This window comes from Meleagris gallopavo, chromosome 2 (assembly GCF_000146605.3).
Source record: "Meleagris gallopavo isolate NT-WF06-2002-E0010 breed Aviagen turkey brand Nicholas breeding stock chromosome 2, Turkey_5.1, whole genome shotgun sequence".
In the NCBI taxonomy this organism is placed as follows: Eukaryota; Metazoa; Chordata; class Aves; order Galliformes; family Phasianidae; genus Meleagris; species Meleagris gallopavo.
The window spans coordinates 104210584-104234944 of record NC_015012.2 but is presented as its reverse complement, the minus strand read 5'-3'; the positions used below and the strand labels follow the sequence as shown (position 1 = coordinate 104234944).

Below are 24361 nucleotides of genomic sequence, written 5' to 3'. Positions count from 1 at the left end.
CTCTTGTTTCTAAGCTCCCTTGGAAGGCAACAGGGAGGTCTCCTCAGAGCCTTCTCTTCTCTGGGCTGAACAGGCCTGGCTGTCTTAGCTTGTCTTTGTAAGAGAGCTGCTCCTGCCCCTGAGATAGTGCTATATTTCAATGTTTTCAGTTGTTTTGTTGATGACAGATAGGTCACGAAGTCATGGAGCAGCTTTTTACCTGGGATGCATTGCCACACTTTGAGTGAAATCTGTTGCTGAAAACATCTCTGAAGGTTTGCTGCCTTCTTTCCTACCAACCCAGCAGTCTGCCAGCCCTGGGTCTTTTCTGTGTGTGTCTGGTGCTGCTTTTTGCCATGGGGCACAGGTTGGCAATGGGACCAGGGTGGGCATCCCCCACATGGTACAGCACCCTTGTAGGGCAGCCAAGTCTTAGAAAAATGCAACAGTCTGTGAGCAAGCGGCAGAGTTCTGAAAGTGTCAGGAGATGCTGGCAGAGCAAGGAGGCATCAAGGCTCAGTTCTCTCTGTTCTCAGCTGCTTTTTGCAAGCTTTGACCCTGCCAGAGGCTTTCGGCTGAGAATGGATGCAGAGAGGGCAGCTGCCTACAGTTGTTGGCAAATGTGAATGCTGTGCCATGTGTGGTGTCACCAGGCAGGGTGGCACCATGCAGAGACATCTGTCCCCAGAGGACAGAGACGTGTGGGGCTTGCTGTGCCTGGCAGCTGCCTGGGAATGCTGCCAGCCATCTCTGTCCAAGATGTGCCATTTCCTTTCTCTATTTTGGGACTCTTCTCAGCCATGGGGCAGTTGGGGCTGCTCTCCCAGGAGCTGCTATGAGGAGCCCCATTACTGCTCCTTGTTCTGCATCCCGCCCTCGCCTCCGGCTGCACGTGGAGTTGCCATGAGCTAAAAAAACACTTTGTGCTCTGCCTGGTACAGAGGTTTCTTATGTAACAGCCCTGCATTTTTCTGGTGAGTAAGAGGAGTTGATCAGTCAGAACTGGTCCCTGTGCTCTGGGAACGGTTCCTGGCAGAGCTGATCCATCTCCTTCACTCATACAGAGCCAGCCTTTGCAGCTGACGTTATTAATAGCCCTGCACAGTGGGTGCATGCTGATCAGTGCCTGTCCCTCAGTGCCAAGTGGCATGCTGGGATGGGTGAGCTGGCTTTGCCAGCTGCAGAGGTACCAGTGGGCCTTTTGCCTGCTGTCCAGCAGCAAATGTGGAAAGTAGGAAGAGAGGAAAGCCTGCCCATGGGGTCAGAGTGAGGAAGGAGATGCTATGTGGCATGGTGGTAAGCACCCTGGCAGATGCTATGTGGACAGATAACTTCTTAGTGATAAGTTAGATCCTCCCAGCTGGAGGGTGAACCCAGCAGTCCTAAAACCTTGGCCCACAGCCTTTATGCTGCCCTGGACAGTCTGCTTCAGTGATGTGTAACTGCTCAGTGCAACTGCAGAGCTTTGTGTTGCACCTCTGGAAGTGTCTGGCATCAACACCACGCTGTAATGCAGCATCTCTGTCTGGCAGAAGGAGTCCTCTGTGCAGTGTGAGCATGTTTCCATAGCAGGAGACATCCTACTTGGAGGACAGGTAGGTGTGTGCAGCTGAATCTTCCACCTTTGATGTGGGGTCAGGGCTTGGATGGTTCCCAAGGGCTCCATTGTGTTTCTTGGCTGATTTCCTATCCTGGCAGAGAGTGTTTCTAGCGAGCAGCTTCTGAGCTTGAATACAGTGGCATTGTTCTCTTGGTGTTGCTGTTAGTAGCTGGGGTGGTTTGGGGATTGCTTAAACAGCAAGAATCCTCTCCCTTCCTTGTGTGCCTCTGTAAGTGACCTCAGCTTGCCCAGCCTCTTGATGTGGGTGAAGCATGGGAGCACAAAAGCAACCAGCAGATTTTACTGCTCAGATCTCTGCTAGCAGCTTCTTATGCCCATGTTCTAAGTGGGAGAATAAAGCACGAGGACTTGGTGGCACAGTTCTTGTCTCATCCATTCCCAGCACCAGTTGCTGTTGCATGAATACAGCCTCTATCCATGCTTTCTCTGCGTGTTCAAGCCTTGGATTTTGTGGCTACTCTTGTGCTGTAGATGTTTTATTTATTTTTCCCCTTTTTATTTTCCCCTGTCAGTGTGATTAGAAGAACCAAAATCTCCTCTTCCTGCATGACACTTTGTTCTCATCTCTTTGTGAATAAGTTTCTGACTTCACAAGCTTGAAAACGTACTTGTCCTTTCCTGCTCCTTACCTTTCTCCTTGAAAGCTGAAAAGTGAAAGTCAGGTTTGTTGGTGAGCTGGCTTTTCTGGCAGGCTCTGTGCCTCTTGGCATGGCCAAGCTGGAAGTGAGCGACAGGACCTTGGGTTGCCAGTGCTGCAAGCAAGATCTATTAAGAACTCACACTTTGTTTCTTCATTGTCATTTTCAGGGCCATTCTCTCCTCTGTAGCTGCATTTGGGAAACATCATCCTGACTGCACGTCAGCCTGCAGCAGCAGAGCCCTGTGTTACGTTGCCAAAGCCTGCAAATGTTTGCAGATTTGGAGAGGTATTTTAAGGCTTTGTTGTGCCCCCTTTGCTGACGCTGTTTCTACTCTCCCAGTTTGTGAAGTTTGCCAACATTGAGGAGGACACCCCGTCTTACCACCGCAGCTATGACTTCTTTGTCTCCCGCTTCAGTGAGATGTGCCACTCTAGCCACGATGACCTGGAGATCCGGACAAAGTGAGTGCCACAAGTGAATGCCAGCAGCATCCTCCCTGGTCTTAATGACACTGCAGACATGCTGGAATGGGGTGGGGGCTTTCACTCTCTCTCCAGCTTTTGTCTTTCCTAGAGAAGTGCCTGCTTTTGGTGGCAGGTTGGATGCAGGCTGCAGGGACCAGTTACTTTGTGCTATGATGGAGATGTGCAGTGACTATCCAGAGCTGTATACACTCAGGTTTAAAAATGGCCACTTCTCTGTTCTGTTTCCCTCCTTTATTTCTCTGGAGGCATCCAAGACCAGGCTGGATGTGGCTCTGGGCAGCCTGGTCTGGTGGTTGGAGACCCTGCACATAGCAGAGGGGTTGAAACTAGATGATCATTGCGATCCTTTTCAACCCAGACCATTCTATGATAAATAGGTCTATTCTGTGATTATTTTCCAAACATTAAGTCCTGCTGACTGTATGGGAGGATGAAGCAGAGGCATAGAAAATGCAGTGCAGCACGTATCCAGCTTCTAGTGCTATGTGGGTTGGTTGTGTGCAGCATTAAATGTGTGTGAGAAAAGAAGGTTTGCATTTTTTATCCTGACAGCAGGGCCAGCTCTGAATGCCAGTTCAGGCATTGGCTTGATCAGACTACAGCCAATGGCAGGACTAGGGGAAATGTGCCCTTGGACACAACGCACTTTAAACTTCTTGTCTTTGGGCAAAATGTGGGCAGGTTACACCTGCAGCCTGCCCATCATCGAGCTGCCTCTGCATCTTGAAACATTCTTCACCTTTGCTGCAGGGCTGCATCCCACAGATTGAAAGAGCTCAGAGTGGGAGGCAAGGAAATGGTCCTGGTCCCAAAAGGAGTGATGATGGTGGGAAGAAACCCGCTATTAGCAGAATCAATATTCACTCAAAAAGTGCCTCCTGCAGCTGTGATCTGTTATTTTCCATGTTGGAAGGTGGCTCCATCTCTAGACAACACTTGCTCTGTTGGACCGACTTGCTCTGTTGTGATGGGAAGTGTACCCCAAGAGGATTAATTATGACTAAAGCAGACAGATTAATGTTGTTTACTGCTGCCAAATCCAGGTCTTTTGGTGATGTATTTAAACAGACCCAGCGTTTGAAATGGCCCTGTACATCCCTGTGAGGCACTGACAGTATACTGGTGGTAACACCCATGACTCTTGCACAGGAGGTGACTGCTGCCAGAGATGATCATGGTGTCAGGCAGCACTTCAGCAAAGCCTGCTGGTGCTGTTTCTAGGGCTGCAGTGCCAGGTCAGTCTCCTTACAGAGAGGTGAACACTTGAGGTTTTCTACTCTTCAGAGAGGCTCCTCTCTGGGGACTTCCAGCCTCCTATCACTACTGCAGACTTGCAGGTAGCTTTTTTCCTTAATAAGGGAATAATGCAGATTGCTCATCGTTTCCATTTGACTTTTAGGGCATCAGTGACACTGTTGTGTTGAAGGCTAGAAGAGAGAAAATCTGCCACTCCTGTAATTAAAAAGGAGGGCACTGCTTTCCTGTGACCTTGTTCCTGCTCAGTGGTCATTCCTCAAGAATTGTGTTGCAATCATATTATTGCCTGTAATAAAATCAGAAAATTGCCTGTGAAGAAAAAAAAAACAAAACAAAAAACCCTGCTAGGGAAGAGACCTCAGAGCAGATTATTTAATGCATTTATTTCTGAAGATAGACACATACTATCTTTCTCAGGCACCAGCAATTGGTGTTTAGAGTCTGGTTTCAGAGCAGGGAATCCTGCTGTGTACAGGGATTTTTATCGATGGCTCTGTTGCTGATTAGAGCAGAGTCAGGATCTTTGGACACAGAAAAGACAAAGGTGCCAGACTGCATCTAGGTTTCCTTGGTATCCAGCATCCCTGTGGACACAGCTTAGCAGTGTGGCTGCTAGGAACAGAGGAAACAGCAAAAGCATCTGTGATGCTGAGGCCAATACTAACCCTTTGGAGAGTGCCACCTCTCAATGTTGGTTAGCATGTGGCTGCAGCTTGCCTGGGGCTCTCCCAGTGAAGATGGTGGATGGAAGCCGGCTGCTGCTGCCAAAACAGTTTAAGCTGGTTCAGAGCCTTTCCTGCTTGTGTCTGTCATTTTGTGGGAAGCTGAGTCTCTCTGGCATGCAAAGTGGAATGATTGCTTTGGGACATAGCAGGCCAGGTCTTGGGTGTCATCTGTGTGATCACCTCCAAGAGCGCAGAAATCTGTGCCTTCTCTTCAACTTCTTTCACAGTTTCACCCACAGATATATATGTATGTAAAGTAATGCACAGAGATAAATAACATTTTGCTGTTAATTTGTTCCCCAGGATCCGGATGTCTGGCATTAAAGGCCTGCAGGGAGTAGTGAGGAAGACAGTGAATGATGAGCTCCAAGCCAACATCTGGGACCCGCAACACATGGACAAAATTGTGCCCTCACTACTCTTCAACTTACAGCACGTGGAGGAGGCTGAAAGGTGAGTGCTTGCTGCTGCTGTGGCCCACATGCTCTTCCAACAGCTTCAGGGCTGTTTTCAGCCAGGTTTTATAGGGGAGAGACATTGTGAGCTGCGTTGTGCCTGCACCTCATGTGAAAAAGGCTGTGGATAGTCAGAGAAACCCTGTAAGAGTCCTTGAAGGATGGTGAGGATGGCAGGAGCTCTGCTTGTTATCCAGTGCTGTGAAGGTTATTGCTGTCTTGGCCACTGCAGGGCAGTATCACTCCTGTGAAGGAGAGAGCTCTCAGCACTGTCCCTGCAGTTAAGCCATGCTCTCTTTGCAGAGGTTCTGAGCTGTCTGTTCAGTGGGCTGACCGCTGCAAAAATTCCTGCTTAAATGCTACCTATGCAATTAGTTTAAAGGTCAGCAAGAAGAATGAGGGGAGCTGAAATAGGGCTTTGCTCCCTGTCCTTCCATTCTTCAAGCATAACTCCCTGCCAGATGAGCGTTTGAAGGGGAGGTGCGTAGCTGAGAAGCGTTTTGTGGAGAAACAGGCATAAATTCCTCCTGGGATTTTCTTTTTGAAGGTTAGGAAAGATGTGTCAGTCCTGGGAAGATGACTTTTGGCCAGTTGCATTTCCCATTTCTCTTGTAAACTGAAGCACTGAAGTGGAAAAAACATTTGCTGTGTTTCTGCAATGCCAAACAGCCCACGTGTGGAAAAGAGGGGTGAATGCCCCCCGGGGTGTGTGAGTTCAGAGTGATTTGTGCTGTGCTGTACTGACTGCTTTGCTTGTCCTCCCTCGAGACGTTGTGTCTGTGCTGGGAGGGATGTTATGCCCTGTATCCTTGCTGATAAGCACTGAGCCCCGCACTCCTGAGGCTGGAAGGAGGGACGTGAGGGCTGTTTCTGCTGCACGGGGCTGTGAATGGGGCCGTTCCAGCACAACTCTCTCGCCTGTAATCCGTGCACCTGTGCTGCCCTCTGATCTGGCTCAAGTCCAACAGTGCATTATCCCTGAGCTCAGCTGCAATGGAGCTACCCCATCTGCCTGGCAGGGTGACATATGGCTGCTGTGGGGTGGCTGCAGGCTGTGTGAGGGGTAGCCCACGGCCCTGTGCAACGAGAGGTACGGGCAGATGCCACAGACATTCAGCTCTGTCCCGCTCTGGATGGGCTCTGTGCCTCTTCTCCCCCACTGCTGCAGCACGCTCAGCTCCACTCTCACCACCCTCCTCTGCTTTCACAGCCGCTCCCCCTCCCCGCTGCAAGCCACTGAGAAGGAGAAAGAGAGTCCCACAGAGCTGGCAGAGAGGTGCCTGCGGGAGCTGCTGGGCCGGGCGGCGTACGGCAACATCAAGAACGCCATCACACCTGTTCTCATGTAAGTTGTGCATCCTTTGATTTTGGCACAAGGGCACCAAGGCACAGAGAAACAACCGGTGTGGGTCAGAGCTGGGTGGAAGGAAAGGCTCTTCTAACTGCCCTTGGCATGGTGCTGGAGGTAGGAACTGGGTTTCAGCTCTTGTTTTCGGAGGAAGATGGCTTTGGATAGATACCTGTCACTGAGAAAAGTCACTTCAGAGAATGATTTGTATCCCTGCTCTCATGCGTAGCGTTTACTCCATTCTGCTCCTGGCTGTCCCTGCTCTTGGTGCTGGTTTGCACCGCTGCATTGTTTGGGGAACACAGTTACCATCTGCTCTGTTTCCATCTCTCCCCAGCCACCTGGATAACCACTCGCTCTGGGAGCCGAAGATCTTTGCCACCCGCTGCTTCAGGATCATCATGTACTCAATCCAGGTGGGAAACTGGTGGGATTTCTGGCCTTTGGAACCATCTGGGGACACGTGTGCATGCCTGGGAGCACCCAATTCTGCCTCTATGGCTGGGCTGAGTCAGAGCACCTACTGTGTTGCTGCATCCTGACAGCTCTGAACACTTACAGTGGGTTTGGCCCTTGAGCACGTCCCAAAATGGGTGCCATCAAGATGCACAGCAGTGTGGGCTGGGGGCCTTGAGTGTCTGATACAACTTAGCCTTTCTGTGTGACAGCTGTGCATGGTTTAGCATGCTGTGCATGGTTTAGCATGCTGTGCATGGTATAGCATGCTGTGCATGGAGCCTGTGTCTCAGTCCTGGGAGTGATTGCTTTCCTCTCAGCAGAAAGAAAAGACTTGCTGAGTCAGATGGGCTAGCAGTGCTGTGGAAAGAAAGCAGTTGGACTTTGGTGAAAAGCTGCCTCTTTCCAGATCGCTCCTGTGGAAATCAACACAACCTCCCTCCCTATCCCTGTAGAAAAGGAGAGGCAATATTTGGGGTTAAAAATGTTCCGGGCAAAGCAGGTATAGTGAGGGTGCCTGCCTCCCACTATCTCTGTCCTTTGATAGGAACAGACATGCCAGACTCTTCACTAGGAGCTCTAGCTGTGGAAATGCAGTTTAGATAATCCCCAAATGGCCCATTCTCTTTCTCTTTGCATGGGTCAGTGCATGTTGTCAGGCACAGTGCTGCCATTCTATCCTGCTCCCACTTTGCTAGAGCAGCTCCTGGACTCCCAGACTTCCCCCCTTGTGATTTTTCTTCACTTTTGGATTCAGCCAAGCCATAGCTTGGAGAACTAATATACTGAAAAGCAGATTGCCATTCCCCACTTTTGTTTCATGTTTCTAATCCTGTAAACTGCCTAAAACCCTTTATAGTGCTACTGGAGTTTATAAAATCCTGTTAATGCATTTGGAGGTGTAGGGTCACAATAACTCAGCAGGAGCCTACTCCCTGAAATCCTCAGGATTAATCATTGCTATTTCCTTAGATCTCAGCCGCTCTTTAGATCATTTTTTCATGTGCAAATTGCTCCAAGGTCTTGCTCATTCTTGTAAAACAGACTTCCTCTGGGTACCCTGTCTCATTTTGCATCTGGAGAATTGTTGGAAAGAGCCAGGCAGGGGCTCGATACAGCTAGGCATGAGTCCCCAGTAGCTGTGTGTGTTGCAGAAATGGATCATCACTGCTTGCGTGTGGCACCCTCACTGATATTCACTCTCTCCTTCCAGCCACAGCACTCCCATCTCGTGATCCAGCAGCTTCTTGGCCACCTGGATGCCAACAGCAAGAGTGCAGCCACTGTGCGTGCAGGCATTGTGGAGGTCCTCTCGGAAGCAGCAGTGATTGCAGCCTCTGGATCTGTTGGTAAGTGCATAGATCTGTCCTGCATCCATCCTGTCCCCTTTTTATTTCAGCTGCTGAAGGTTTGAGCTGAACTCTGGAGGATCTGCTTCGGAGCACCCAGGAGTGCTGGGGATCTGTTTGGTGCCATTTCAGTGCACCCGAGCACAACGCCCACGTTCAGCTGTCTGCAATGGGAGCTGCAACGCCCACATGCAGCTGCCTAAGTTTAGGCAGCTGAATGCAATGGAAGCCCTCACCTCCACACGGTGGGGGGGGCAAAGGGATTTTCAGGGCTCTTTTTCTGGGGCTTGCTGTGAATATGTTGAGCTCGTGTTGCCACTGGAAGACCACTTCTGTCTTGATTTGGGGAGCTGGTAGGGTTAAAACTCTACATCTGGCTTTTAGTCTGTTTACAGGGGTAGTAAGAGGCATAAATGACACCACCCCTGGGGGAACTACAGGCTCCATCTCTATGGGGAAAAAAACACTGCTCCCCCCATCTCCTATCTCTCCCTTCTCATCATCTCAGGCCCCACGGTGCTGGAGGTGTTTAACACCTTACTGAGGCAGCTGCGGCTCAGCATCGACTACGCGCTGACGGGGAGCTACAACTGCATCACTGGTGTCAGCACCAAGATCATCAAAGAGCACGAGGAGAGGATGTTCCAGGAGGCTGTCATTAAAACCATAGGTGGGGAGTCTCGCTGTGCCTGCTGTAGATGTGGGCTGTGCTGGTGGGTGGCCTCCCATGTGGTAGATTCCTACTTCTGCATCTTAGGGTGATTCAGGACAAAAGAAAATTGCTCTCGTCCTAAAAGCAGCGATGGGAAATGAGATTTACCCATTGCAGCATGTGGGTTATCAGCAGGTGGCATTGTAACCCCATTGATCCCAGCAGAGTTGCCACATGGAGGCTGTTGTGCTTCTTAGCTTGAACACCCTGAAGAATGAAGGAGAAGAGAAGGAAAGGGCAGGTGTGAGGGTGTGAGCCTCTCTTTGTCTGGGCTTAGGGCTGTTCTTTCCAGGAGGCATTTTGATGCCTCTTGAATCCCCCTAAAGGGAAAGTTGCCAGGAGATACTGGATCCAGCAAGGCCTATTCCTATTCCAACCTGGCTGTGAGCCCAGCAGCTGGCTTGGAGCATGGCAGTACCAAATGCTTCCCAGGGTGCCATGGCCTGTGATGGTCACTGTTCCTCACACACTGCCAGTTCACTGTTATGTCCACAGGGTCCTTCGCCAGCACACTGCCCACTTACCAGCAGTCTGAGGTCATGGCCTTTATCATGAACAAGGTGCCTCTGCCATCCTCGCAGCAGTCTATTGAGGCTGGTAAAGCTGGGTGAGTATGGATGCTTTTCTCCCTCCCCTTCCTAGCCCTGCCCTTCTCTTCCTTCAGCTGTCCCGTGCATTGAGATAAAAGATTTTGAATGCGAGATTGAAAGTGCAGGAGAGCTCCTTGAGATGGCCTTTGGGGGCAGAGTGAGACATAAGGACAGGGTGGGATATGGGCACATTGTTAGAAAGGCTGGGCATCAAGAGCCTCCACCAAAGACCAAGGGAAGCTGAACAACACGAGATCTTGGTCAAAATGCTCTGCTGTGTGCTGCAAACATGATGACAAGGGCAAGGATTTGAGGCCCTTCAAAACACTGACGCATTAAGGTGGAGAGGTGTTTACAGCTACTGATGCTGCAATTGAACTTTCCTCTTCTTTGGGCTTCTGCTGAGAGATTGGGGTGAGGAGCTCAGTCCTGAGGTGTCATCCAAAATTTAGCAGGGAAAAGGGAATAATATTTGGAAGAGTGACTTCAGATGTGATGATCAGGTCAGCAAGGTGGCTGCTGGCCATGACTTTTAATAAGCTCGTTTTTGGCTTTGTGGGTACCAGCAGCTCATTGCTACCTCCTCATTCTGTGTGTGGCCCCTCTGAGCTGCCTCCAAGCTTTTGTTGACACTGAGTGGTAGGCGGTATATATAACTGGCTGTGGAGGAAGAGAGGGAAAGGAAAGCACCCAAACAACATAATTACTTCAGAAGTGTGGGAACAGAGTTTGAGAGCTATTTGGAGCGAGGGTATCAGGCAGTGAAACATGTAGGTAAGGAGCAAACAGATTTTCATGCTATATTTATTTTCAAAGTATGGCCCGGCTGCTCCCACTCATTTCTGATGGGAGAGACTTGCTGCCTGGTAGGAGACACGCTGTGCTCCTCACTGATGTGGGGGTGATTCCTGGTGCCCGTGTTCAGTCTCATATCACATGGTGTGAGACACACATGGGGCTCCACATACTGTTCAACTGGGGCAGCTCTCCTTGCTGCAGAAGCACACTCATAGCCCTGGGATGCCAGTTACCAACTGCTTCTCAGTGCTGGCTTGGCCATACCAGGCTGTTTGTCACTGCTCCTTTACCATCTCATGAGATTCCTCTGAGAGAGCTTTTCTAAGACACATGAGATGATGTTTGCTCTGGATGTCCGGGTAGGTGTACCAGCAGTTAGCAGAGAAGCTGCAGCCTACAGTTCAGCCTCTGAGGATGCTGCCACCTCAGTGTAGCTCAGTCCCTTGGCAGCTTAGGCCAGTGTGTTGTGGATGATGGGACAGCCTGGAAATACTTGCAGAGATCCACACATCCCTTTCTTGCCATACAGGGTTAGGAAAGACTGATTTCAGGCAGTAGAGAATTCAGGATATTCTATATTTGACTTAAAAAAAAATACCTAAAAATGCACATCCCTGAAGTGGAAGCATGGTGTACATGGGCTTAGAAGAAGAGAGATGGGAATGAGGAATACGGATACTGCCATTCACAGGAAGGCTTGTACTTCATCTAACTGGTCTTGAGCAGCTTAAGAGTGAGGGGCCTGTATAGAACTGGTGCCTGGCATCCCTCGGGGGTCACTGGTGGGATGGGCACCTTGTGCCTGCATGGAGTTGCAAGTGCTGCCTTGTTTCTGGTACCTAAGCTGGGTTGAATCCTTTCATGTTCATCATTCCTTTAGCAACGTATCTGGTGCCCATTTCCTGAAGACTTTTACAGCTGTATGCAGTAATGACTCAGGAAACTCAGTCTTGCCCTTTCTGAAGTTTTCTAGACTTTGGACATGGAAAGAGGATTGGTTTTGATTTCACCCAGATTTTACTATTTCTTTCTTTTCTCCTTGGCAGGGAGAATCGAAATCGGCTGACACAGATAATGCTCCTCAAGTCCCTCCTACAGGTATGAACGTGTCACTATTCCTGTAGCAGTGTCCAATCCCTGCAAGACCTGTAACCAAACATGCTGGCATGGAGACTTAGTTTTCTCTGCCCACATTCCCCCTTTCTTGGTGTGTTTTAACCTAAGTGACGCTGTCATGTTGCCTCCCTTTTTAATTGATGCTCACAGGTCTCCGTGGGCTTCCAGTGCAGTAACATGCTCACAGCACTTCCCAGCGCCTTCCTGGACAGGCTGCTCTCTGCAGCCCTCATGGAGGATGCTGAGATTCGCCTCTTTGTCCTTGAGATCCTCATCAGCTTCATTGATCGCCACGACAACCGGCAGAAGTTCTCTACCATCAGGTGTGTGCCTCGGGATCCCTAACAGGGCTGGGGCTGGCAGACCCCACAGGGCAGGCTCAAGAGAGAGATCTGACAGGCTGAGAGTGCCTGCAGGCTTTGGGGCTGCTGGCAGGATTATTATTAAATCCGGTACCAATCGTGGGGTGGTCTAATGCTGCAGATGAGCACTCTGCTAGGAGCCAGATGGGTGGGGGCAATCTCTGAGAGGCTGTGCCCAGAGGGATGTGGGACCACCCTGCTGAGGATAACTGTGGTTAGGCAGACAGTGATACCAGGAGGATGTGCAGGAGCAGTAACCTCCTCGAGTGAGTTCATCGACTGCATTGCATCCCCACAGATAGGCCTGCTGGGCACTGGCATTGCTGCGCTGCATTTAGCTAGCCTTACTCTGGAGAGGAATGAAGCTAAATCGGAAGAAGGTGATGAATCCCACATGGCAGTATCTCCATGGGGTTTGCTGTGGTCCTGCTAATCTACTCTGCATGCATGCTTCTTTCTCAATTTGCCTTTGTATTCCCGAGTGCAACTTTCTTGAAATCCTGTAGTGGTTTAGCTCTCTCGAATATCTGGATTGCTCAGATGGGTTCTAAAACCAACCTTCAGCTTCTCCCCCTTGGTTCCTCCCAGTTGCTTGTTCCTGGCCAGCAGCTCTGCTGGCGTGTGGGGATTGCACATCCTTCCTGTGGTATCTGAGTTTTCCCTTCCCCTTGGCCTTTCCTTGCAGCACCATCAGCGACATCTCAGTCCTGAAGCTGAAAGTGGAAAAATGCTCGCGCCAAGATACTGTCTTCATGAAGAAGGTAGTGTCAGAGTCTGGGTCAAGCTGTCCTCATGCACACCTGTGTGAACAGTGCCTTGGTTTCCCCAAGTCACACTGGAGGCACGGAGTGAGGCCTCTGAACCAGGAGATGTCCCTGGGAAAGGACATCCCAGTGGGATTCAATCTACATCAGTGCTTCATGTGTGAACCTTTGTAGACCCTGAAATCTGCTATTTGTTCCAAAAAATGAGTACCCCAGGATGTGCTAGTATCCCAAATACTATTTATTAAGTGATTTCCAAAGTTGCCTAGTATTTAAAAATAAATAAATAATAATAAAAAAAAGCCCCACAGAATTTCCTCTCTTTAAAATATTTCCTGTGAAAACCCCTCTGAAACTAATTTGAAGCCAAGAGAGGATCAGTTTGTTATGTTACACACCTGGGAGCAGTCCCTGCATTGAAAGCAGTGGAAGAGCTACATTTCCCTTGCACCAGTTGTGCCCAGCTCTATCCCATGCCTTGCTCTCGAGTAGTGTGGCTCAGGTCTTTATTTCTCTGCTGTGGTCTGAGCTGTCATTTCTATAATGCTGCTGCAACAGGAGAATCTTTTCTCTGGGCATGATGCTGTGAGCAGTATTTGCCTGTTCTGGTCTCTGCTCTCAGACCTGCTGGTGCCTCTTCCCCATCGGAGTCCAACACCACCTGGGAGTCACAGCTCCCAATCCCTGGGGCTTTCCCTGTTTGCCTGTCAACTGAAGGAGTTCTGCTCCTTTTTGCGTGGATGAGAGCCCCTTTGCTGGGCCCTGCTGCTTTTTGTTTATCCTTTTGTGTTGACTTTACTGTTGCCTATAGAGGATGCTTAGAAGGTGACCACATCCCTCTGTGTTCCCGCAGCATAGCCAGCAGCTCTTCCGGCACATCTACCTGATATGCAAGGAGGAGAGCAACATCCAGGCTCACTATGAGGCTCTCTACAGCATGCTGGTGCTCATCAGCATTGAGTTGGCTAATGAGGAGGTTGTAGTGGACCTCATCCGCCTGGTGCTGGCAGTGCAGGTAGGTGAATGGGAAGCTGAGTGTGCTACTGGGGCTCAGTGCCAAAATGCTAATGGGATACCTGGCCTGCTGGGTGAGAGCCCCTTCCCTGGCATCTTACCTGGCTTTATCTCTCCATCGCTGGACTGTACTTGGAGAAAGGCAATAGAGGTCCTGAAAGAGCCTCTAGGAAGGGCTTTTTGGTTTGTTTTTTTTTGTTTTTGCCTTTTTTGGGTTGGGGTCTCTGAGCAAGGGGGATACAAGTTCCTCACCTGCAGGCTTCTCCTGCCACACTGGGATCAGATTAGCACAGCAGGGAAGAGACCCTGCCAGCTTCTGAAATGCCCCAACCCCTTGCTCCAATAGCTGGGTGTTCGCAGGCAGCAGTGCTGCGAGGTAGATGGGGGGACCACCCTGGGACCTTACCCATCTCTATCACATGGGGCTGTGTCTCTGCTGCAGGAGATAGCCCAGATCAATGAAGACAACTTGACAGCGTACAACCGCTGTGCACTCTTCGCCCTTGGTGCAGCTTACCTGAACCTCATCAGCCAGCTCATCACCGTGCCCACCTTCTGCCAGCACATCCACGAGGTGCGAGGGCTTGGGGTGGGTGCTGAGACCTTGTCTGCTGCAGCCTACCTGGCTGCCTGCGAAGTTTGAGCCTGACTCCTTGCTTGCCTTCTGCAGGTCATCCAGATGCGACAGAAGGAAGCTCCCTATCTGCTCCCTGAAGATGTGTTTGTGGAGAGACCCAGGTAAGCACCTTGGCTGGAAACATCCTCTTCCCCACTGCCTGATCCCAAGGATTTAGCATGTGTAGGAGCATGGGTGGTAAAGAGTTTGTCTACCTTTTGTTTGCCTGTGCTCGCCTGCATTTCCCATCTGGGCATGTCACAGTGGTAAGTAGTTTTCAGCCTTTTTTAGGATCTGAGGAGGGTGTCATGCAATCAGGGAAGGGGCTGGCTGCCACAGTTTGTGCTCAGAGCTGGTCAAATACCGGGATTGGCTCTGCTGGCTGATTCTTTTCCCACCCAGCCAGCAACGTGGATGCAGATATGGCATACCTTCCTGCTGCTCTGCTGCTGGCCCAAGGACATGTGCTGCATGCTGATCGGCCTTGGGCTGCCTGGGCTGTCTCACTCCTGCTGGGATAGCTTTTGGCACACTTTGCACACGTCATGTTTGGTGAGGAGGTCCCAAATATGGTAGCAGCCCAGTGAGTGCCACTATTATTTTAAGACATTCCCTAAGTTGGGGTGGTGCTCCTCTGCTGAGCACGTTTGTATCTGTTGTGATGGGTCGAGGACTCTTCTGGTCCTCTGTAGCTTTGTACTGGTGTACCCAGAGACAGAATCCTAAAATGGTTTGATTAGGAAGGGATCTTGAAGTCCATCCCAGTCCAACCCCTGCCATGAGCAGGACACTTTCAACTGCACCAGATTGCCCAAAGCCCCATTCAGCCTGCTTTTGAACACCTCCAGGGATGGAGCATCTGCTACTTCTCTGGACAGCATATTCTAGTGTTTCACCATGCTTGTAATGAGAAATTTCTTTGTAATATCTAATCTAAACATACCTTCTTTTAGTTTAATGCTGTTACTCTTCATCCTGTTGTCAGTACGCCCCCTGACAAAGAGTGCCTCTCTACTTTTCTTACAGGATCCTCTAAGTACTGGAAAGCTGCAGTAAGGCAGTAAGGTCTCCCCAGAGCCTTCTTTTCTCTAGTCTGAATACCTCCAGCTCTTAGCCTGTTCCTGTAGGAGAGGTGCCCCAGCCCTCTCAGCATCCTTGTGGCCTCTAGACCTGCTCCAGCAGGTCCATGTCCTTATGCTGGGGGCCCCAGACTTGCATACAGTGCTGCAGGTGGTATCTCATGAGATAAGAGGAAAGGGGGAGAATCACCTTCTTTAACTCACTGATCTCCATAATATGATGTATCCAACTCTGATGGCGCTAAGCAAAGCCGTATAAGCCCTCTCTTTCTGACTGAAAGGGGCTGGAAACCCTCTCCCTTCTGGTACCGTTTCCCAAGAAGAGAAGGTGTAGCCATATCCCCTGTTTTTTTCCATCCTCATAGGTTAAGCAAGAGCCTTGACCGCCTGGGCCCAGAGGTCTTCTTCTGGCAGAGCAAGATCAGTGAAGTGCTGGGTGGCAGTGGTTACAATGCAGACCGGCTCAGCACACCCTATGTCCCCCAGCTGACTGGTATGTGCCACCCTGTGGTCTACTGGAGAACCAGGGGGAGAGAAACGTTCTACACAGTAATGGGAATGTGAAGTTCTTGTGCTACGTGTGGGTTGTCTTTCTGTTGTTTTTCTGCCTTTCCTTAGAGGTGTAGCATTAGAGAAACTGTCACAAATCTGTCGGTTGGGAGATTCCTGGGGTCGCCACATGCATGGCCGGCTGGACTGATGGTGTCATAAAGCCCACTGGGTTTGGCTCAGTTCTTAGTTGTGCTGGGCTGGGTGAATTTGGGTGAACACCTGGACAGATTGATTGCTACTCTGGAGACGAGGCATGGAGCAGTTCTGCAGTTGGAGGAATGGCAGCATATCAGCTTATCTATCCTGGTTTTTCCTAGATGAAGACCGCTTGTCCAAGAGGAAGAGCATTGGTGAAACCATTTCCCTGCAGGTTGAAGTGGAGTCTAGAAACAGTCCTGAGCGAGAGCAGGTACTGTGTTACACCTGAGCTCTAGAAACTGCATCCTGGCAGTGTGCAACTAAGTCTTCTATAATTCTTCATTTGGCTGCGTGCATAACTGCTCCCCTGGCTATGAGCACAGGGATCCGTTATTCAGCCCTGGTATGTTTGGCAGCAAATCAGGGACAGAAAGGTTCCATCTCCTACTGATGCTCCCCTCCAGGTGCTGATATGTGTTTTAGGAGAGTTACACATCTGGAAGGATCTCACGCTGCTGTTTGGGTGGCAAACCTTTCATAGAATCATAGAATGGCCTGGGTTGAAAAGGAGCACAATGCTCATCCAGTTCCAACCCCCTGCTGTGTGCAGGTCACCAACCAGCAGACCAGGCTGCCCAGAGCCACATCCAGCCTGGCCTTGAATGCCTGCAGGGATGGGGCATCCACAGCCTCCTTGGGCAACCTGTTCCAGTGCCTCACCACCCTCTGGGTGAAAAACTTTCTCCTTTATTTTCCCACTATCAACATTTCGTAGACCCAGGAGCCTTTGGAAGGTCTGAGGCCAGGGTAGTCCAGCCTTTTAAAACATTTTAAAAATACAGATTGTCAGGAAGGATGTGCCTGTATGTTAAAGACAGGCTGTGTCTCAGTTCAAGAATACAGCCTGATGCACTGGTTCTTGGTTGCTGTGATTCCAAAACACTGTCTCGTGCTGAACACCGAACCATCTGCTTTTCCTCTTCCTCTAGAGAGCACCAGCTGAAGAGATCACATATGAGACACTGAAAAAGGCAATAGGTAAGTGAGGGAGAAGTGGAGGCTGACATGTTTGAATATGGCTGGGTGATGTGTGGGTTCCATCACCCCTGTGTGCGCTGTGGATGGATGGATCCACAGTGCTTTTGCCATGGTGACATTGCACCCAGGTAGCAGCATGACCAGGCAGCTTCATCTCTGTGCCTCTCCCTAGGGTGTTCCTGGGAGGCAGGTCCCAGATTCAGGCACCGAAGACCCTCTGCTTGGCTTACTAGTGATGCTCAAATCTGCGCTGTCTGCTGGGGGGTGGGGATGTGGTGTGGATGATCCGTGCTGAGGGGAGCAGCTGAGAGCCATTTCCCCTTTGCTTCAGTAGACAGTGTCGCTGTGGAGGAGCAAGAACGAGAGCGGAGGCGACAAGTGGTGGAGAAATTTCAGAAAGCCCCGTTTGAGGAGATTGCTGCTCACTGTGGTGCTCGGGTGAGTTGAAGCTGTGGCCCTAAATCCCCACATTGTCTCAGCTGGGGATGGTGGCAGTGCAGCTCTGAATTTTCAGGCCGCCTTCCTTCTCTGGTGAACAGGGAAGGCCGATAGTGTCTGACCTACTTGCATTGCTGTTGTTCCTGGGTTGCACCCACACTGATCCAGCTGCTGTGTGTGTTACAGGCGACGCTGCTGCAGAGCAAGCTCAACCAGATCTTTGAGATCACCATACGGTGAGTTGGGGTGATGGCTGAGCGTGCCGGGCTGAGCATGACTAGTCAAGCCACTCAGTTGTGTTGCTTGCAGGGTGCTGGGGGTGGGTGCCAGCCTGGGACTGGGGTACCTGTGGTAGCACAGGAGATTAGGTTTGGTGGGAGCAGCCTCTGGTTTGTTTGCTGCGGTTCCCTTCTGCTACGAGGGCACTGAGGAGAACTGCAGTGGTGCAGGAATGCAATGTTTTCTGCTCTGCAACAGGCTTTGCTTCCTCATGAAACCTCTGTAAAACACCTTCCTCTGTCTTTCATGTTTCAGGCCACCACCGAGCCCATCAGGCACCATCACAGCTGCCTATGGCCAGCCCCAGAACCACTCCATCCCAGTGTATGAGATGAAGTTCCCGGACCTGTGTGTGTACTGAGGATGGCCGTGCTGGTAGGACAGAGCTGCTGCACAGCTTGTGCCAAAGGACCTCCTGGGGAGAGACTGCCAACCACCTGGAGAGCGCATCCTTCTGCATGACAGATAGGGACGTGGACACTAAGACTATCCCAAGATTCATTGGCACCACAAACCTGTCTCATGTACTTTCTTTAGTGATCCCCTGCCGATATTCTGGGGGTAGCTGGTGGTGCAGGAAGGTGTGTCATTGCTCTGACCTCCCTCTCCAGTTTTGTTTTTGGAGAGGGGATAGGAGATGCTCTGGTTCCTGGCAGAGAGCTTTGGGCATGTACATCTTCCTAACGTAAAACAAACCTGTTCCTTGGGGAATCCCTCCCCAAATCATCTCTTAGCCATGTTGGAAACCCCTGGCGAGGGTGCAGGGGTGAAGCTGCAGGGTGTGAGATTGTAAAAGGGGATGTGTGGTGCAGCGAGCTGGAGCCTGGGGCAGCTGTAAAACTAAATCCTGCTGGAGCTCATGCACAAAGCAGGTCACTGGAAAGGCTGCAGTCCACACATCCAGCTCCTGGCCTGTGAGCTGCATCTTCCCAGCAGCTGCCTCAGTGTGTGGCCAGTTGCTCGGGTACTTCATTCTGGACAAGAGGAGTGCCTGGAGTGACAGGAGGGCAGCAATTGTCCCATCCTAGTGTTGGGATACACAGCCTGGCTGGTTCCAGGTCACTTGAAAACGTGATTTATTTGGAAAACTTTTCTTGAGGAGGAGGGGAGATCCAAAAGAGCTATACTTGACTTGTCCATGTCATCAGCAGGGTGCTCTTGGGAAGCCCATACAGCAGCCACAGCCAGTGCTCATGCAATGAGGCATCTGGAGGCACCATAAGTCATGAGTAGAAACCACATTTGGGCATATCAACACACTAACCAAATATTTTCATGCTTCTGGTTTGGGATTTCACAGTGTTAGCATTCCTGTCTGAGGAATAGATTTTTTTTTTTAACAGAATCCTTTTGTAAAAAAAAAAGGCCTCTGCTGCGGTCAGGCAGCTTTTGCTGAGCCAAGCATGGAGCCTCCTGCACCAGGGCTGCTGTGATATCCCACCTCCCCTCTGGGGCAGCCCCTTTCCTTCCAGCTGGTCACACTGCTTCACTGCAGGAGGAGACACAGGAGGATCTACAACACAAAACTGGAGGTGTGGGAGATGCTGCTGTGTGCAGCAGGGGGACAGCAGGTAAATACAGTGGTCACAGTGGTGCTGCCTGTGCCCAGCTGGATTGCTTCAGTGACCACTCATTTCTCTGCTCCTTCTCACTGTAGCTCTTCAGACAGTTATTTGAAGGTGTAATTGCACGTTAACATCCTTTTTTTTTCTTCTTCTCTCTTCTTTTTTTAGTTTGGTGGCGGGTGCAGTTTGCAGTTGCCCCAAGGTTACCACTTGTTTATGTGGTTGTCATTTAATCCGGGTTTAGGAAATGACCTAGCTTAAGAGGACAGGAAAAACGAGGGGTTTATTTCAGTCCCTGGGCTGGGATTGCAGCCCTGCCCAGAGCCTGAGGCTGTCCCTTACCACAGCCACTCCTTGGGGGTCCCCCTCATCTTTCTGTTCCCAGCCCGTCCTGTTTTGTTCCCTTCGTTCTGCCTAGTCCCCCATGGAGTTTTGGCTGGGTGAAGTTGTGGAGCTGGCATTGGGAACACGAAGAGGCTGCTTGACAAAGGAGAGTTTGCTCCCATAGCTGTGCTAATGAAAAGCAGTAAAAGTTCAGCAAAATGCAGTAGGAAAAGTGATTAACCCCCAGACTGTGTGTGCGTGGGGGGAAGACGCTTCCAAACCCCTTCAAATTCATAAGGAAGGTGGGGAAGATGAGCAAGAGGCTTGCTCCTTGGAACCTGGCTGCCATAGGGATGGCACAGGGCACGTCCTGGGGTTCCATTGCTGCTCAGGGAACCTGGGGCAGGACTGCACCTCATCCCCTATCCCCTGGCTAGGGGTTTTGGGGTGGTCTTCCTGGTCCCAGTGCTGTTCCCTCGCTACATCCCCCAGCACATCCCCTATTCCCCTCCAAAAGCAAGTGCTGGCTGTGCTCAGCATTGCATTTCAGGACCCAAACTCCACCTGTAAATGTCCCTACACACACACACAGTGTAAGTGACTTGTTTGTACATCACGTTTAGTTTAGATACTGGTGTATGTATAGATGACAAAGTATATTTCTATAAACTTGGCAGTTAGGTGCATGTGTGCGTTTCCATCTCTGTATTTCAGGGCACTGTGTTGTTTCCATGCGTAGCTGAGGGCAGGAGGGAAGTGGGCTGTGAAAGGGCTGAGATGCTGTTGATATTTCCAGGCAAGCCCTCCAATAAATGTTGATGTTGCCACATTATGGGATCTGATCTGTTGGCACGTTCATGGCACCTGGGGCTCTGTGAGGCTGGGGGAAATGGTGAGGATTTGTTACTCCTGGCACAGGTAACAGCGTTTGCTCTTGCAGATGGTTCCACATCCCCAGCTGCTCCCTGCTTTCATTGCCCCTCTGTGCAAACGGTTTACCAACGTGACTTTATAAGTAATGTCACTTTCTTTTGTACCTGAGAGTCTTCTGTGTTGCCATTCATTAGGCAGTTAATGAGTTTACCTGGGAGATAAGTACTGGGGAAGCTGCCTAGGGATGGGGAAGCCTGAATCCCTTCGTTGGGAGTAACCTATGCTGAAATTTAACTCCACAGCCATCTCCCATGCACAGCCCCAGTGATGCCTTTTGGTTCCCAGCTGCAGAATTTGGGCTCGGAGTTATTCTAAATTTCACTTTCAGATCCCTGGAGGTGTTCAAGGCCAGGTTGGATGGGACCCTGGGCAGCCTGGTCTAGTATTAGATATGATGGAGGTTGGCAGCACTGCCTGGGGGGGGAGGGGGTTTGAATTTCATGATCCTTGAGGTCCCTTCCAACCCAACCCAAGCAATTCTGTGATTCTCTGATTATCATTAAGGTTGGAAAAGACCTGTAAGGTCATCAAGTCCGACTGTCAACCTGTCACCACCGTGCCCACTGAACCATGTCCCTATTTCCTTTGTCCCTTTGCAAGACACAGCCCCACAGACATTGCAGATGCATGGCTAGCTTACAAAAATTATATATATACATGTTCTTTTTTTTTTTTTTTTTTAGAATTCTTTTAATCCATCATTTACAGTATTGTACAGCTTGGTGAAAATAGGAAAATGACCCAGCGTGAGCACTGCTCACATTGGTGCATTCAGCCCCAACCCGTTGCCATTCGGTGTCGGGGCAGGAGAGCTTCGGAGTAGTAATTAACGACATAACGAGCGATCTGTGGATCTAAGTGACACACATGCCGGCAGGACACTAAAGCTGCGTGGGGCCACGTGGGCTGGGCTGCCCCATCCCCGCTCACTGAGCCTTCTTGTAGGCGCTTTTGACGATGGCGTTTTTGAACAGAGTCATCAGCGGGGTCTGGCTGTGCTCCAGGCTCATGAAGCCTCCGTAGCGCTTGTCCTTCAGCGGCGCGTGCCAGCGGAAGTGCCGCATGCGGTACGAGCCGCCGTCCTTCTTTTCCTCCTCGCCTTCCTCCTCCTGCTCTTCCTCCTCGGAGAGGCCGAGGGGATCCTCATCGGCCGCCATCTCCCTCCGGAACTCCACGGGGTAGCTCTCGGCCGACTCCTCGTCCACACCGTTGGGGTACACCTTGATGGGTCTCCTTTTCCGTCCCACCGGCTTGCCCCAGCGGAAATGCTCCATGGAGTAGGAGCGCTTCCCTTCCTCTCGCTCCAACCCTTCTCCATCTTCCTCCTCCCCGGGGGGGCGGTGGGGTGATGTGATGGGCAGGGCGAGGCCGGCCACCTCCTCCCTTTTATGCCCTCCGCTGCTGCTGTTGCGACGGCCGAACTTGTTCCAGCGGAAATGGCTCATCACGTACTTGCGGATGCTCTCGGACAGGGGCTGCAGGTGCCCGTTGCCAGGGTACACGGGTGCCTCGGCCGACAGCTCAGCTCGGCACGCCTTGGCACACGCCTGCACGGGGCAAAATGGAATCATAAAATCGTTCAGCTTAGGAAGGACCTCTAAGGTCACCAAGTCCAGCTGTCAGCCCACCCCACCATTCCCAGTCACCGTGTCCCCAAGTTTGCGTCACGGTTCTGGAACTCCTCCAGGGACGGTGACCCCACCACCCCCTGGGCAGATGTGCCACTGCATCACCACCACTCTTTCAGGGAAGAAATCTTTCCAACCTGTGGCCATGTGCCTTGGTGACGTCCCTGTGCAAGTGCCACTCTATGTGTCCCCCAGGGGGAGCATGGAGCATCCAACACATCCTATGGGGATGTAAAAGGTGCGGGGAGCATGGACCACACATGGAGGCTGTGCGTTGGGTCCCCAGAGCACGCTCAGCCCCTGCAGAGGATGAACCATAACCACCGTCCCATTACCACTCCCTGATTTCCTTGTTTGTCCCATGTAGGAGGGATGACATCAGTTCAAAAACTGATTTTACCTAACGTGAAGATGTTCTTTATGACGAAAGTGATGAGGCAATGGAACAGAGAAGCTGTGGGTGCCCCATCCCTGGATGGGGTTTTGGGCAACCTCATCTGGTGGGAGGGTCCCTGTGGCAGGGGTTGGGGCTGGGGGAGCTTTGAGGTCCCTTCCCACCCAAACCACTCTGGGATTCTGTGACTCTATGAGGCCAAAAGGCATAAGCACACCAAAACCCACAGATCACGGTGCCCAAGGCATCACTCCACCTTGCCGTGTATCACCCAGCAGGGACAGCATCCCATCACCTCTTCCATTTGGGTTAGAAAGCAAATCAAGCCCAGGGCAGCCCCAGGCTCCCACTTACCAAAACACCAGCCTCGGTGGCCAGGTCCTGGCACTTGCTGTTCTCCCAGCATGGGCCGCTGGCGGTGGTGGGGTGGCACAGCAGCAGCCCCAGCACCACAGGCAGGCTGCGGCACAGCGCACCCCGCATCCTACCGGCAAGGGATGGGCACCCAAACTGCAGAGGAGCTAACCGAAAAAAAAGAAAAAAGAAAAAATAATAACTATTTGCCTAAATATGGGGCTGCTGCTTCTGCTGGGATTGCATCCCCTCCTTCCAGCCCTTTGTGACTTTGCTGCCGCCATCCTTTGCCTCCGAAATCCCAGGTCCTTTGTCACCTGCGTGAACACCCGGCTTTGCAGGTGACAGCTGCTGCCATGAGGATTTCTTCCCCTCCTGAGAGCCACAGGCAGACGAGTGATGCTGTGAGGGGAGAGCGTGGTGGAGCTGCCTGCAGGCTGTAGCCCCTGCAAACCCCCTCAAGCTGAAATGATACATGAAATAACATCAGATTGTCACTTGGGAAGCACTCTGGGAGATGCTGGAGGTGTCGGGGATGCCGGTGTGCTCAGGGATGGCTCCGCTGCTGTGCAAAGGATTTGCTAAAACAGACCCAGGCTGGAAGCTGAAGGCTGTGCTGCAGGGACTGCTTTGGGTGAGTCCAGACAAGGTGAGGGTTGTGGTGATGGCAGCAGTGCCACGCGGATGTATCCACGCGTTTTGCTTTTGCCAAACCCAACTCTTTCCCAAGTTGTTTTTAACTTTGTGGGGACTCACGTGGTTCACCTTGTGAGTGCCAAGGGAGGAAAACCCCATCCCACAATTAGAAAACAATAGGCAAATTAATGAAAATCTCATCCTGCCCTAGAGAGAGCGGACAAAGTGCGGGCGTGGAGGTGCTTTTTGGTCTTTTGCCCCAAAATTGTGGGAGCAGCCACCTGGGACCTCCCAGCTCTGGCACAGCAGCGCTGGATCTGCGACTGCAGGGACCACTTCTGTAACACATCAGCATACGGTAACCCAAAAAAGCAGAGAATAAAGGGGGGCAGAGGCTGGGGGCAGGGATGCACAAAGCATTTCATGGAGGAGGGTGCTTTATCTCCTTGCTGCCATCCATTTAACCATGCAAACAACCCACCGCAACCAAGATTTTGCCAAGTTTCCCCCTCCCGGACCCCCCAGAGGTGCCCTTCTGGGCCATGCTGCGTCCCTGAGGTCTCACCTGTGGCGTGGGCTGGAGCGCAGCCGCCACCGTCCCCGTTTCCCGGAGAGCGCATCTGCAACGTCCCCGCATCCCCGCTGCCTTATATACCCCCAGCGCCGCATCGCAGCCGCCCTCTGGATGGCCCTTGGGGAGGGGGGGGGCGAGATG

The 24361-nt window shown here is 51.3% G+C and overlaps 2 protein-coding genes across 6 annotated transcripts in view; one reads left to right on the top strand and one right to left on the bottom strand.

The window, feature by feature from the left end:
- EFR3B (EFR3 homolog B) overlaps positions 1-20530 on the top strand; it is a 44208-nt gene extending 23678 nt beyond the window's left edge. For 4 of the 5 annotated variants that reach the window (XM_019613365.2, XM_003204591.4, XM_019613366.2 and 1 more), the window contains 19 exons: positions 2581-2702; positions 5012-5161; positions 6374-6508; positions 6849-6927; positions 8181-8316; positions 8825-8986; positions 9524-9635; positions 11463-11514; positions 11683-11855; positions 12580-12655; positions 13512-13673; positions 14115-14246; positions 14343-14410; positions 15733-15860; positions 16237-16328; positions 17047-17095; positions 17427-17533; positions 17720-17769; positions 18068-20530. In XM_019613365.2, the coding sequence (XP_019468910.1) occupies positions 2581-2702; positions 5012-5161; positions 6374-6508; positions 6849-6927; positions 8181-8316; positions 8825-8986; positions 9524-9635; positions 11463-11514; positions 11683-11855; positions 12580-12655; positions 13512-13673; positions 14115-14246; positions 14343-14410; positions 15733-15860; positions 16237-16328; positions 17047-17095; positions 17427-17533; positions 17720-17769; positions 18068-18173 (2091 nt within the window). In that variant the 3' untranslated portion in view covers positions 18174-20530. The remainder of the gene's footprint in view (positions 1-2580; positions 2703-5011; positions 5162-6373; positions 6509-6848; positions 6928-8180; positions 8317-8824; positions 8987-9523; positions 9636-11462; positions 11515-11682; positions 11856-12579; positions 12656-13511; positions 13674-14114; positions 14247-14342; positions 14411-15732; positions 15861-16236; positions 16329-17046; positions 17096-17426; positions 17534-17719; positions 17770-18067) is intronic. The other variant, XM_010708069.3, reaches the window with a different exon arrangement.
- A 798-nt stretch (positions 20531-21328) lies between these two features.
- Positions 21329-23181, bottom strand: POMC (proopiomelanocortin). Its single transcript, XM_031552647.1, has 2 exons — positions 23011-23181; positions 21329-22181 (listed from the first exon to the last, which is right to left on the bottom strand). The coding sequence occupies exons 1-2, from the start codon at positions 23137-23139 to the stop codon at positions 21561-21563; spliced, it is 750 nt and encodes a 249-aa protein (XP_031408507.1). The 5' UTR covers positions 23140-23181; the 3' UTR covers positions 21329-21560.
- Positions 23182-24361: the final 1180 nt, after the last annotated feature.

Bases quoted from the DNA above. Each gene is read 5' to 3' on its own strand.
- POMC (XM_031552647.1), bottom strand. From the start codon at position 23,139: ATGCGGGGTGCGCTGTGCCGCAGCCTGCCTGTGGTGCTGGGGCTGCTG. The intron at 22,182-23,010 runs GTAAGTGGGAGC...TGCCCCGTGCAG, and splicing joins CCACCGAGGCTGGTGTTTTG to GCGTGTGCCAAGGCGTGCCG.